Source organism: Gouania willdenowi, chromosome 15 (genome assembly GCF_900634775.1).
Source record: "Gouania willdenowi chromosome 15, fGouWil2.1, whole genome shotgun sequence".
Lineage (NCBI taxonomy): Eukaryota > Metazoa > Chordata > Actinopteri > Blenniiformes > Gobiesocidae > Gouania > Gouania willdenowi.
The window spans coordinates 18,153,803-18,168,680 of record NC_041058.1 but is presented as its reverse complement, the minus strand read 5'-3'; the positions used below and the strand labels follow the sequence as shown (position 1 = coordinate 18,168,680).

Here is a 14,878-nt window from a genome sequence, read left to right as displayed (position 1 = left end):
TTAATCGATTCATGAACTTCAAAAATCAATTTTTTATTTATTTATTTTTTTTTTTTTTTTGTTGTAAGTCAAATAATACAAGTAGAAACACAAAATCAAAACAACAACAAAAAAAACAGACAAAGGAGGAGCTGAAAAAGTACCAGGATGCTGATCCATTGTCTCTCTCAGAAAACCCCCTTCATTGGTGGAGGAACCATGAGACAGCTTTCCCTCTACTAGCATAATTACCTTAACACTACCTATGCATTCCTGGTACTAGTGTTGGAGTGGAAAGAGTATTACCCACCGCTGGCAATATTGTGACAGCACAGTGAAGCAATCTCAGTCCAGAACACGTAGATCAGCTTCTGGGAGAAGAAGGCAGCCAGCCTAAGCTTTTATTTAGGCAATTTTATTTTATTTATGAAGAGAAGTGTTGTTTTTTTTGTTTATATATATATACCTTGAACTTATTCTTGTCGTCACTGAGAGTTGAGACTTACTTCTAGAAGAAAGAGGCAGCTTTTTTGTGATTACATCATTTGAATCAGTTTATTTAAAATTATCTTATACAAACTGTATTTTTTGATGCCATAATTTGCCTTAACTCAATATGCATTTTATCAACTTTTGAATCGAGAATCGGTTAAAACGAGAATCGATTTAGAATCGAATCGTGACCCTAAGAATTGGAATCGAATCTGATCGTAAGATACCCAAAGATTCACATCCCTAATAGATATTTAAGCCACGTAAAAGCAACCACAACTTATTCAAAAGGACAGAATGGTCGGTTGTTTCGTGCAGCATTTGTAATGAGTCCTGAAACCGTCAATTAAAGCCAAGCTCTAAATCCCTTGGCTTGACTCTTATTTCAGCTCTTCACCATAGTGTAGGCCTTTCAACAAGCAAGCGTAACTTCAAACTCAACCAAATTTGAACAAGAAGTCAAGAGTAAATCCACCAAAAACAGTGGGCATCTTGTAAATCTGACACAGTTCCGATGTTTGGTAAAGGTTCATACATTCTCAAGTAGCCTCACAGCTCTTTAATATTGCATTATCACATGAATTTTACAGAGTTTGCCGCTGGTTACCAGCTGGATGTTGTCTTTCAGCAAAAAACCTTCTTGATAAAATGATTCACATTAGCAACAAGCATATTAACAAAAGACTGACACGTGTTCAAACTGTGCATTGTAAGGACACCAGGGCAGCAACACAGGAAGTCTATATGGTAAACTCTGCCCGCTGATGCACGACTGCAATCCATCTCATGGTAGCAGAATCAGCAGGTTCAGTGTTTATGCTGCAGCCAAATAACTTTGCATTATACTTCATAAGGAAGAACAAAAATACAGTTTGAACAAAAAAATATCCGTTTGACTTCAAGCTGAAGACAAAAATATATGTTTAGTGCATCGTTTTCCTAGCCCAGATTAATCTTTGAGACTTTTGTTGCATAATTTTATCAAAGCAACTGTCAAAAGATGAAGCAAAGCTCAATTAATGCTCATACGGAAAGTTGCGTGTCATAACACATCTGCAGGAGCAGAAATTATATTAAAATGTGCAGAAAAGTATCAAACAGCTTGCGTAACCTAGCATTCGTAATGATGTTTCCTATTGATCGTTTAGTAGTAGTCACCGAGTGTTGGGCACGTACAGAAGCTTTCTGCACTTTGTGAGGTTTTTTTTTGTGTAGAATATGTGTGTTGAGACAGATAAATAGTAACGTAAGTCCAGGTTCAAATAACAGTCAAAAAAATCAACAAAAAACATGCTGTAACAGGGAAAAAGAACTGACATGGTCCTAAAAAGATGCAACTTAAATAGTACTGGAGAGGTAATCAGAAAATCTCCACACCTGAGTAAGGAAGCGAGTGTGGATCTGAGTTCAGATCAATTTAATAAAGTCTGGATAAAAATTATAATAAACCAAATCCACTAACTCAATTCATACAAAAACTGGATCATTTAAATCATCCAAAAACAAGAACAACCATTCTAAACATAAATTTCACAGAAAAACAATTTTATTTTATTTTCTGTACCCATTTATTCCTGCATGCACTCAGGGTCATGGGGCTCAGATGGAGCCTTTTGTCAAACTCACATTAAGCAGTTACATCACGATGGGGTCCAGTTACAGAAAACACACCAAATATGCCAAACTAAAAGCAATAGATAGCAAATATCCTACACTCCTCATAAGAAATATGATAATTATTCGAAGTATAATCTAAAAAAATCTTTTGAGATTTCAAATATTTATTTTAATTTTTTTTATTCTTTATTTTAAAAAAAAAAGAAGAAAAAAAAATATATATAGCATTTACAATGACAAAAAAGACTTTTAATCATTGTTTTCATCTTTAAATTATATTTTGTTATTTTTGTTGAGTAAAACAAATGTTTTCAAAGTATAATTTAAAAAGATATAGATTTCAAATATTTTAATAGAAAAAAGACAATAAAATGCCATTCATCCATCCATCCATTTTCTGACTTTCTTGCTCCTTTTTCTGTGTCGCGCGGGCATTTGAAAAGATAAATAAATACAAATTAAAGAAGAAAAAAAACAACAGCTTGCCGAATCAAAACTTTCCATACATTTTTCAACTTTAAATAATATTTTGTTGTTGTTGTTTTAGTAAAAAAAAAGTTTATTTAATTCCCCAAAAACATGTAGTAAATATAAAAACCATTGTGTGAATGTGAAAACATCTGTGGTCATTTCCCAGTTATTTTCAGTCTTTGGAGTAAATCCACCCACAAATATAAAAAAACAAACCAGAATCATAAAACACTTATGGGTGCTAACAGCCCATTACACTGAATCACTGTCACCCACACTTTGACACAACCTGACCTCACTAATAGCTTTGCAGCCAGCTAGTTTGATATATTCTGCTAACTGACCTTCATGAACCACAGGATAATTCACTCCTACGATTACACCAATTACACTGAAACACACTCACTTTTGCAGCTGGGACTCCACGGCTGGTATCCATAATAACCAGTGATGCGTAATATCCTCTCCTCTATGGATGCACTGTTGATGTCCTCCACTGAGCGGGACGACTTCAGGTCCTCTTTGATGGCCTCGTCCACCACCAGGTATTTCAGCTGTCTGAGCTGAGGGCTGATGTCCGAAAGCCTTCTCGGGCTCACGTCGGGCGACTTGCGCATCCCGCTGGGAATGGAAAACAAGTGATGGAGGGGTTAGAGACAAGCTAAGAGCAGTGTGTGACTGGATGATGCAAAATATCTCTTTGGGCTGAAGCACATACAGGCCTGGCAGCTCATCCTCAGTAGTCCACAGTCCACAAATCCTCATCCTCCAATGAGTGAACAGACACTAACTGGAAGTGACTTATCCTGTTGTATATGATGCAATGTGCATCTCCTATCACAGCCTTATAGGAATCTGAATGTAATGAATTGATGGTGGATGATGTGAGGAGATGGATGAGCTTTGTATAGAAAATCGACGGGTCACCAAACTCCATACTGCCTCCAGTTATTTATATAACGTAGATTGGATGATAAGAAACACTAATATGTATTTAAACTAGGAGCCACCGTGGCTCAGGTGGTAGAGAGGTCGTCTTGTGATCAAGATGTTGAGGGGTTCAATCCCAGTCAATACCCGTCTATGTGTCAAAGTGTCCTTGGCCAAGACACTGAACCCTAAGTTGCTTCCTGTAGGTGACCAGTGTCTTGTTTGGCAGCTCAGTCCCTTTGGTGTGTGAATGGGTGGATGAGCTGATATTGTAAAGCTCTCTGAGACTTCTTCAGTGTAGAGATAAAGCGCTATATGAATCAAGTCCATTTACCATTTATATAAAGCGTACTGATATATCCTACTCAAGTAGAAGTACTGTTACTTGATTGAAATAATACTCAAGTATACAAGTACGTCCTACATAAAATGCTCAATTAAATAGTACTAAAATTAAAAGTTACTTTCACCCCCCATGTTTATTTTTGGTAATAAATCTTGCCACGGTTCTCTTGCATACAGTAAACATCTCATTATAAACTTAAAAAGGAAGAGACCAAATCTTGCACAATTGGAACTTCATTTATTTTTTCACAAAGGAGAATAATATCAATGAATGCAATTCAAAATAGAAAAGTTCTCAGGCATAGCTAAATTCATTAACTCTAAAACTGACAAAATAACAGGCATTCAATGGTGCATTAAGTTTAATCTGATTGGTCGGCTATTCTGTAATGCATTTGATTGTTGTTTGGTTATTTCATTTTCTGTAGTTTCACAATGTCCGCTGATCAATTTCAAACAAAAAACAAATAGAATTTACTCAGTAACAGTTTGGTGTAGAAATGTAACAAATTAATAACATACTTATGTACAAGTAAAAATACTGATTTAGAAATATACTCCTACAGGTACCCATAAAAGCAACTAATTTACAGTAACATGAGTACTTGTAATCCATTACTTTCACCTCTGACTGAGGGTATCCCGATCCAACTTTTCAATGCCTGTATGATACCAATATCGCAGCCTTAAGTATTGACTGATACTGATATAAATCCAATACAATATCACCACAAATCATTTATACTTTTATTGCTTATTTTGTAGTGTGGAATGTTAGTAAAGGCTTGATGAATGGATATTATTTACTCAAACAGAGAACAACAGTCAGCAACGAGGTATGAGAAAAAAGTGACTCATTATTAACCAATGCGTTACAGAAATGTTAACCTTAAACATAAGAATATTCTACAATTTAATAAAATAAAATAAAACTTCAATTAAAAGATCTTGAAAAAATCCAATGATAACCAAAAATACATGTTCAAAGTGAAAAATAACCTTGAGTTTTATTATGTAATATTATACAATTGAATAAAAATGAAAAAAGAATGCCCTGAAAAAAAAAAAAAAAAAAAAAAATTAAAAAAAATTAACTTTTAAAGTGAAAAAATAATAATCATTTAAGTTCACCTCTTTTATTATTTGTTTTACTTCTGTTAGCTGTTGGGAAGAAGTACTGGAGTGGAATAAGAAATGAACTGCTTGTATCACAGTGTTCATAATGAAGACTTTAGATGCAGGCCAATGTAATGCATTTTTTTTTTTTTTAATGTTATCTGACCGATTTTTGATATCAATATCGGACACCCCTAGTTTAAACATGACACTTGCATCTACAACAAAAAGGTGTTGTTTTGATTAGTGAGCACAGTCTGAGCTGACATGACATGATTTAGTGACCCTTTCTGAGAAAATTGATAAAGAAAATGAGGAAAAAATGGCCTACAAGCGATCATATTTCAGCTATAGGGTGCAGCTTTTCACCATTATAGAAATAAAGTGGGAGCATGTTGGATATAGATTAAAGCTAAATAAATAAAATCAATTAAATCACAGCCTATAATTAAGCAAAGTCATTTACTTTTCAAATGCATATTGTATTTTGATAAGCAACAAGTCAAATCAATTTCCTACAAATGCATCAAGTTTAAAAAAAAAAAAAAAAAAAAAAGTTTAAACGTCTTACATAGGCATCAGAGTGGTAGGGGTTCCGAGGTAGCACATACAGTCCCGGTGTGGACGCCCGACCCGGTCCCACACCGAGGGCTCCCCATCTCCGTACATCCTCACGGCCACGAAACAGCTAAATGTTCAGCCTCCAAAGCTCCACCATCGCCCTGCTTCCTCTGCTTCCTCTCAGCCTCTCTAACATAAACCTGGACCAGCAGAAGCTACTGACACGATGCTCTCTGCTGGAAGGCAACCGCAGGGTGAACAACACTGACACCCTACAAGGACTAATGGAGAATTACACCAAGGAAGTTGTGGACCTAATGAAGCCCATTCCAGTAAAAAAAAAAAGAATAATAATAATAATAATAATAATAATAAATCTTAAGTTTCAGTTTATTTGTTTGTTTCAGTCTAACAAAAAAAATTCAACTATAAATCACAATTTAAAAATATATAAAATATATAACACTGAAACAGGCAGAAGCAAAAATGCTTTTATGCCCAACATAAATAACATTCAAGTTATCTTTTCTAATAATACACACACAAGAAATGCAAGTACATGTCAGTTGCCTTTTTTCAAATAATGCAAATATATAAAATGAATATACATGTATATGTGTATATATCATATATATTTATATATACATGTAGTTTCTTTTACAACATTTTTTTTTTTTACAATATTTTATTTTAATTTTGGAATTTACATACAAAATAAACTTCAAAAAGGCAATGCAAACAAAAACAAATACTACACCCCCCACCCCCCTTCCCATGCTCACCCAAAAATAAAAAATAATAAAAAAGAAAAACAGACAAATGCTCCAATTTTGACACAGTAAGGCTAGTTAGTTTACAGATTCATACCTACATGGTCCAAATAAGGTTGCCAAATTATTAGAAAGGTTTTGTATGACGTCCTCAGGCTGTAGTATGTTATTTTTTCTAACGGCACAAAACTGTTCATTTCTGTGTACTATTTGGTTTAAGGCAGGAGGGTATCAGACTTTCATGTTATGGCAATGCATTTTCTAGCCACTGCCAGGGTTATTTGTATATGTACATGTATGTGTGTATATATAATATATATATTTATATATACATGTACTTTCTTTTACAACATTTAACAAAGAGCACAAACATATTTTAACTGCTTCACATAACTCTCTAAAACACATTGTGACTTTTTCATTTTGAAACAAAATAGTGTGTAACTAATTTTTAATTCTTTATCAACAGTATTCCACAATTTACATATTTTGTAAATTTATGTATACGTAGAAATGCAAACCTATAGGGCACAATATTGTTGAAATTGCTAATTTTCCTGCTTAAAATCTGCTCCTTATTTGGCCACTGAACTAAAATGAGTTTGACACCCCTGACATACATCACTGAGTCGTCTCCTTGCATAGTCCAGATTTCCAACAATTACGGCAATCAGGCCTTGAAATATGAGCCCCAAACTGTCACATTTGTACAGAATTCATTTTACACTTTCTCCACTGTAACAAACACATTTCACCATCCTCTGGAATGTCAAGGATTATGATTTTACTGTCAGTAGGACATCATCTTAGCTTTAAAACCATGTACAAATGGCCACGCATATTCTATTGAAAATGTAATTGCTATTATACAAAAATGTGCATCTTTAAAAAACATCAGTTTCAAGTACAACAAGTTCTGATGAAGTACGGCTGGGCACGCAGAATGTCTCCGCGCCGACTAGCATGTATCACCTTCCCGAGAATTCAGTGAATTGACTCGGTTCCATCGAGTAAAATGAAATTGTGCAACGTAAAATCGGAATCTATGTTGAATTGCCTTTGAAACGATATATCACACGACTGTGTTTCGATAAATTTAGAAACTACCGGAAAAGGGGGTGGGCCTCTGGGCCCCCTACCCTATTTCAAAAAAAGGGCTCCAAGTATCTCATCATACTCATTCATAGAGTATTAATAACAAACTGCATTTTGATCAAACGAGAACTAACGGAGGAGTAGTCACTTGAAAAGTGGGGCCCCCTGGCGCCCCCGTAACACGTACGGGGTAATGGGTCCCATTTACATACTGATATGTGCAAATGATTTGGTACCACCAACCGTCACAATATTTGACTAGCAAATAAATGAGAAATCGACTGTAGTTTTTAAAAATCTTTTGGGGCCCCAATTCAGAAATTGGACTCCGCGTGTCGATGCGTACACATCCATAGATTATATCTACCAACTTTCAACCTGATCCATTCATAAATAACAGAGGAGTAGTGATTTTAACCAGTGTACACAACAACAACAAGAAGAACAAAGTGAGTGGCGTTTTGAGGTGATAGCCTATGTTATTCTATATATATATATTGATATATACACATATCAGTTTGGAATTCTATCATTAGTTCATAGTTATTTACTTCTAAAAGGTACTATTCATATTCATGAACATTAATAAAATAAGTATGATTGTAGCCTATGGCAGGTTAGGACATACTGTACATGCATTTATATTTTCCTGTTTTTTTGTCACAAATACTGGTGTTTAGTGTTACATTCAAGTTACAGTTAGTTGTTGTTTTTTTTATCAAATCAATTGTCAAATAATAGACAAACTATCGTGGATGAGTTGCATGTGGTCTTATGTTGTTGCTTTATAATCCCATCTGTGAAATAAAGTTTCAGCTACATTTGAAGAGGTAAATATGTTTTAGACACAGTGGTAAAACTACAAAAACCTCCACTACTATCAGACAACTTTGATGATCTCTTTGATTTATTATTCATATCATTACTTTACCAAAGGAGTCCAGCTTCATTCTTTGCCTGAGCTTTATTTAAACATGACGGTGAACCTTGATGTCATTTAGACTCAGCAGACGTTTGATTTATTTTAAGATCTATCACCAACAGTCCATCACATCCTCTAAGAGCCTTGCTTCCAGTAGCTTAATGATGTAATTATCCACAATAAGGGTGAAAACATCAAGTACAAAATCAAAATCAATCCTTGTGCTCAAAAATGAAGCAAAGCTAGATGGTAGAAAAGCGTTTCCTTGCTTTCAATATCATACAATCAAACACAAGTTATATTAATGAATAAAATAACCTTACCTTTGCATGGATGGTGTGTTGTTGCTAATCATCCACTCCCTGCATTGCACTGGCATGGTGTGAGCCCTTGACTGCAGAGGCCAGGATGGTTTTTGAAGACTTTTTTTTGGTGCATGGATCAATGCTCATGTAGCCCCTCCTCACACCACCCCAGGCGATGGGGTTTGGGGGACTGTGATGGAGGTCAGGGGCCCCTCTGCTTACTCCAGCAAATAAAAAAACAAGAAGCAGAGTCCAGTCGTCAATAAGCTCTTCAACAGCTTGCATCGACAGTCTTAGGGACCAAGGGTCAAGTCCACCTTGCATATATAAAACACCTGTGAACTTCACAGCTCAGCCTGAGGCTCATCGATGCCCACGGTTCCTCTTTGTTCTTTGCCAAGCCGAGTCTATACCTTGTGAACGTTATTCCCACAAGACGACTCATGCATTTCAAAAAGAAGGATCTGAAGGACTTTTCTTTTATCTCAGCCTTAGATACCCTACCCTGTACATCGTCATCTACTGGAATAATTGATTTAATTTGGGTTTCTATCTAAAGGGCAAATACTTATTTTTAAACATGCATCTCAGGTGAAGTGGTGTCAAAGTAATGAACCAAAAGCATTCTGGCAATCATTACATTTTCCCTTTATATTCTTTCCTGATGAACAAAAGCTTAAACATGTAATGTCTCTCTAATTGAACTTTGCCTCTTTACAACATTACAGTAACCCTGGTTACAGTGTAATATGTTAAGGTTTCATTTATTCAGACAACTTTTTTCAATAAATGTACTTTTGAAATTTACTGTGATCTTCAGCAAGTTAATTTAGTCTTTTTTTTTTAGTATGTTATGGTTTTATTTATTCAGACAACTTTTTTTTTTTAAGAAAATTGACTTTTATCTCCTGACATGTTTCGATTGCCAACTGTCAAGTCTTCCACAGAGGCATCTACTGATGGCTTTGATGTGTGTTTATGAGATCCAATTTGGCCAACTTGAGAGTTCTCCCAGGCTAGCTAACTTAGAAAGGAAGAGATGAAATCTTGCACAATTGGAACTTAAATTTCTTGTCTACAAAGTCATCTGTTTGTCAAAAATACAATTATTTTTTAAATAAAATAACACTAATGAATTCGATTCAAACTCTAAGTATAGCTGAATTTATGTTTTAGAGTTTTGTGTCTTTTTTGGCGCCATGCATTACGTTTAATCTGGTTGGTCGGCTATGATGTGATGCATTTGATTGTAGTCTGGTCATTTCATTTTTTTGTAGTTCCACAATGTTTGTTGATAATTTTAACAAAAACTTAATAATTTATTCATGATAGGGTGTAGAAATGTAACAAACTACTTATTTTGAAATGTACTTATGTACAAGTAAACTTACTGATTTAGAAATACACTCATAAAATTACAAGTACCCATAAAAGCAACTCAATTACTGTAACGTGAGTACTTGTAATTCGTTACCGGTACTTTCACCTCTGAGTACTTTGATGATGATGATGATATGTACAGTAAGTGTGTGTGTGTGTGTGTGTGGGGGGGGGGGTTAATATGTTAAATTTACAAATCTTGACAGAGGAGATAAGATTAGATAAAAGTGTTTCTTGTTATATTACAGCTTTGGGGATAATTTTTTTATTCCACCCTCGAGGAAAGACATGGATTTCTCTACTGTGATAAAATGCATTATCGGTTGAAATGATATTTCTGACTAAAGAAACCAGTCATAACTATCAGTCATAACCTTTACACAACCGCCCCCCTGCTGTCTCCGTGGTTCTTGTGATTCCTTCAGGGTATATTTGTTATTCATGTGCCATTATTGGTAAGGCTGATGCACAGCTGGAACACAGCAAGTACAATCTCTGAGGATGAAAGACCCTGCTAATGCTGTGAGAAGCTCATGAATTAGTCTGATGGTTGGTGAGGTAAACCTGTGCAGTGTGCAAGGAAAGTACTGTATCTACCAGGCTTTGCTTTGTTTTCTGCTGAGAAAATAATGATAAAAATAACACATTACCTTAGATATAAATAGCCTGCGCTGCTGCTATTAATATAAGACACGCCTCCGAAATATTTCTCTGGATGTCGACGTTTTTAGTTGGTTTCACACAAACAAAGGGAGAATGACTTAGAATGGCATTATGTTTGCTGATGCAGCTGGTTTCTTTATGTTGTTGATTTCTTCATTCAATCCCACACTGATCTTAAAAGCCATTCTTGGAACATTTTTGAAATAGGATAAGTTTACTGAAAAGGTGAAAAATGTTAGGGGAAAACCCACTCATCATTTCATTAAAATAAAAGACTTAAAATGCTTTTTCTTCATCATCAAATGAGTTTTTTATGATTATTAATTCCTAGTCTTTGTGTTACACACTCAGTGCCCTTAAAGACGGTGGCTGAGAAGTGCAAAACACATTTACAAATGTCACGAGAAATGTACAATTTTGAAAACAAGTTTACAAAATTAGCTAAAAAAACAAACTACAAATAGCAAAACACTTTTACAAATGTCGAGACAGATTTACAATGGCGTATTGTAAGTGTAAAAGTGTTTCCATATTTGGTCATTTGTTTGGACCTTTTGTAAAAGTGTTGCAGTAATTTGTCAATTTGTTTTCGTCCTTTTTAGATAATTATATATATTTGTTTTCAAAATTGTAAATTTGTTGTGGCATTTGTAAATGCGTGTGTGTGTGTGGGTGTAGGTGTGTGTGTGTGTGTGTGTGTGTGTGTGTGTGTGCGTGCGTGTGCGTGTGCGTGTGTGTGTGGAGGATACTTTTCTCTTTAATTTAACTTTCTCTTTGAGTTATGGGGCATCCATTAACTTAAACCATGTAATTGATCATCTCTAAGTCTTTGATGTAATTTCCAAAGCACTAAATGAAGAAAAAAAAAAAGTTTACAATAATATCTAATATTTTTTCATTTATGGAGAATACTTTTACAAACTAGATTATTTCAAAGCGGACAAAGATTTTATAACAATCGAATCAATTTTTCTGAATCATAGCTTGCAGCCTGTTGGTATAAGTTCTGATGGACTACGACTGGGCCTGCGGAACTCTCTTCAAAACCGAATAGCACGTACCACGTTCCCGAAAATTCAGTCAAATGACCCGGTTTGCAGCAAGTAAAACAAATAAACTTGTGTGACGTAAAATGGTAATCTACGTTGAATTGCCTTTGAAACGATATATCACACGACTATGTTTAGATAAATTTAGAAATTATCGGAAAAAGGGGTGGGCCCCTGGCCCCATCCCTCCCCCCCATCCAATAAGGTCTCCGAGAGGCCTCTTGACATCCGCTCATAAAATGTCCATGTCAAATTACAGCCCGATTCAACGAGCATTACCAGAGGAGTAGTCATTAAAAATGGGGGCCCCTATAGCACATACGGAATAATGGGCCCCGTTCATATATTGGTATGTGTCAATGATTCAATGACCACCAGCTGTCGCAATATTGACTTACAAACAAATGAGAAAACAACTTTATTAAAAAATTGCCAAAAGAAGGCCCCTAATTGAATTGTGCGAGGCATAATCATAATCTACGTTGAATTACCATTGAAATGATATATCACACAACTATGTTCCCATACATTTGGTAATTACTGGAAATGGGGGGTGGGAAGTGGGCCCCATTTAAAAAAAAAAAAAAAAACGGCTCCGAGCGTCTCATCATATTTCATAGAGTATTCATACCAAACTGTATTCCGACCTAACGAGAAACTAACGGAAGAATAGTCATTTGAAAAATGGGGCCCCCCTGTGACACGTTATGGAATAATGGGCCCCATGTTATATATTGGTAGCTACCAATGATTGGGGGTACCACCAACTGTCATAATATTTGACTGGCAAATAACTGAGAAAATCAACTTTTGTTTTTTTTTTTTTTTCTTTTGCAGCTCCTTGGGGCTCCCGTGGGCCCCAATAAAAAGGAACTATGAGTGTCGATGCGTACACATCCATAGATTGTACCTACCAAATTTCAGCCCGATCCCGTCACACTTAACAGAGGAGTAGCGATTTTAACTAGTGTACACAACAATAATAAGAAGAAGAGAAGAAGAAGAAGAGAGAAGAAGAACGAAGAAGAAGAAGAAGAAGAAGAAGAGAAGAAGAAGGAAGAAGAAGAAGAAGAAGAAGAAGAAGAAGAAGAAGAAGACAGAAGAAGAAGAAGAAGAACGAAGAAAGAAGAAGAAGAAGAAGAAGAAGAAGAAGAAGAGAGAAAGAAGAAGAAGAAGTACGACAGAAGAAGAAGTAGAAGAAAAGAGAGAAGAAGAGAAGCGAGAAGAAAAGTGGAGTGACAGCGCACAATGTAGCTGCACCATTTCCTTACTTTACCTCAGTTTTCCCTTCTCGTCACATCTTGTGAGTGTGTGTCACCTGTATACAGTCAACACTGTTAACTGGGTCAGTGGAGCTGTTCTGCTGCTGTTGTTATATTTGAATGGTCTTACTTTTGTATGGACAACAAAGGTCTACAAGTTGAAAATGAGTAATAACTGAATATGGAATGAAAAAAATAATGTGTTCTCTTGTCTATTAAATATGTAGTCATCTCTTATTGGACACATGTACTGTTTCTACAGCAGAAAAATAGAGCAGTGGCAGAGTAGGCGATGCAGAATCAGCTGGAGGGCTTGTTCATTCAAATAACTGCAGTGTGTGTGTGTGTGTGTGTGTGGATAAAGCTGCTCCATCATCACAAAGCCACACTCTGTCCTCCTGGATGACCTCCCAGCACCCAGCTCTTGGAGCAAGGAGGAAGGTCAATGCACTTGTTGCTAAATCAAGAGCCATGCAGTGGACTAGAGGGCTTTGTTTTACACCAGGGCTTTGTGGGAGTTTGATGCACTAACAATCTGTGAAGGCATTTTAACCACAATGTACTGCCATTGTTTTGTATTGTTTGCACTGGAATGCAGGATTGTTTCTTATTTTTCATTATCTGCTATAGACTAGGATGCACAAATGGTAGGATTGCATTGCATTGCTTCATTTCTTTTATTTTCTAGAAATTGAGTTATATTATGAAATTTATAGATATTGTTTATTAAATAACACAATTAATGTTCAAAGCTAAATTAATTGCTCTTCCAGAAGAATCTTGTTTATTGAAATTTTCTAAAAATGTTTCATGTCAGGTCATCTCACGCCAGGGGTTGACAAGACTGACCCTTTGTTTATTCTCTAAAGTACCCCCTGTTGTGCCATCTCGTACCCCCATTTGAGAAACACTGGCTTAAGGGATCAATTTATGATTATTTTAAACCGTTCAATTTATTGTATATAAAGGCAAAAGATTGGAACTAAAACAAAGAAGTCTGTCTATGCTAGTGGTTAAATTGTGGAATAATGTGACACCCTACTTATTTAAAAAAAAAAAAGAAAATGTCACAATACATTATTTATTATTTATATATTTTCATGTAAAGCAGTATGAATATGTTTGTAAGGGTATAAAGTGTACTTTGTTAAATGTTGTATTGCATTATTTGAATGCATTATATTGTTATTGTCGAATGCTTTGTGTATTATTTGAGAAAGGCAAAGTGAATGTAATTATTTACAGTACGTTGGACATATAAGCATCTTTGCTTCTGCCTTTTCAGTCTTGTTATCTATTTTGAAATTGTTATTTAAGTTTGATGGTTTTTTGTTAGACTGAAACAAATAAACTGAACAGAACATTGAGTTTATTAGATTAGATAGTGTACATGTCGCCAAAATAAACACTGAAATCATTTTACAGTGATTTGGTGCAAACATACTAGCGTGTTAACGTAAACGTTCATTGTGCAGCACTTGTGCTGGATAGTGTTATAGCAGCTTTACTTTAAGAGCAGCGGAGGCTCGAGTATGTCAGAAGCAGTTATGCTTAAAAATGCACATGAAAACAAAATGCGAGAGCAAATTAGATTGTCGTTTCTCTGAGAAACAATTGCTTCCCTGCAGCTATAAAATGCAATATGCTTTGTAGTATTGAAAAAAAACATTGGAATTGATCACACAGTAACATGATAAATGGATATTATCTTCGCTGTAAAGTTTGTGGGGATATTTTTCAGCCTCCCAAACAAAAAGTCACTGTTTAACAGCATAGTAAAAACCATCCTACGATGTCAATTCTCATGGTAAATCTGTAAAACTATAAAATTGCTCAAATGGATAATTTTTATTTTTTTTTCTTCATTAAATTATAATTTATTTTGTGATGATGAATGCCTTGAAATGACTTGTTGTATTTG

At 35.3% G+C, this 14,878-nt stretch overlaps 1 protein-coding gene across 2 annotated transcripts in view; it reads right to left on the bottom strand.

The window, feature by feature from the left end:
- Nucleotides 1–5,699, bottom strand: part of slc35f3b (solute carrier family 35 member F3b) — a 78,221-nt gene extending 72,522 nt beyond the window's left edge. Inside the window, exons 1-2 of one of the 2 annotated variants that reach the window (XM_028469329.1) lie at nt 5,522–5,699; nt 2,966–3,180 (exon numbers count right to left, since the gene is read on the bottom strand). In XM_028469329.1, the coding sequence (XP_028325130.1) occupies nt 2,966–3,180; nt 5,522–5,619 (313 nt within the window). In that variant the 5' untranslated portion in view covers nt 5,620–5,699. The remainder of the gene's footprint in view (nt 1–2,965; nt 3,181–5,521) is intronic. The other variant, XM_028469333.1, reaches the window with a different exon arrangement.
- Between the last annotated feature and the right edge of the window lie 9,179 nt (nt 5,700–14,878).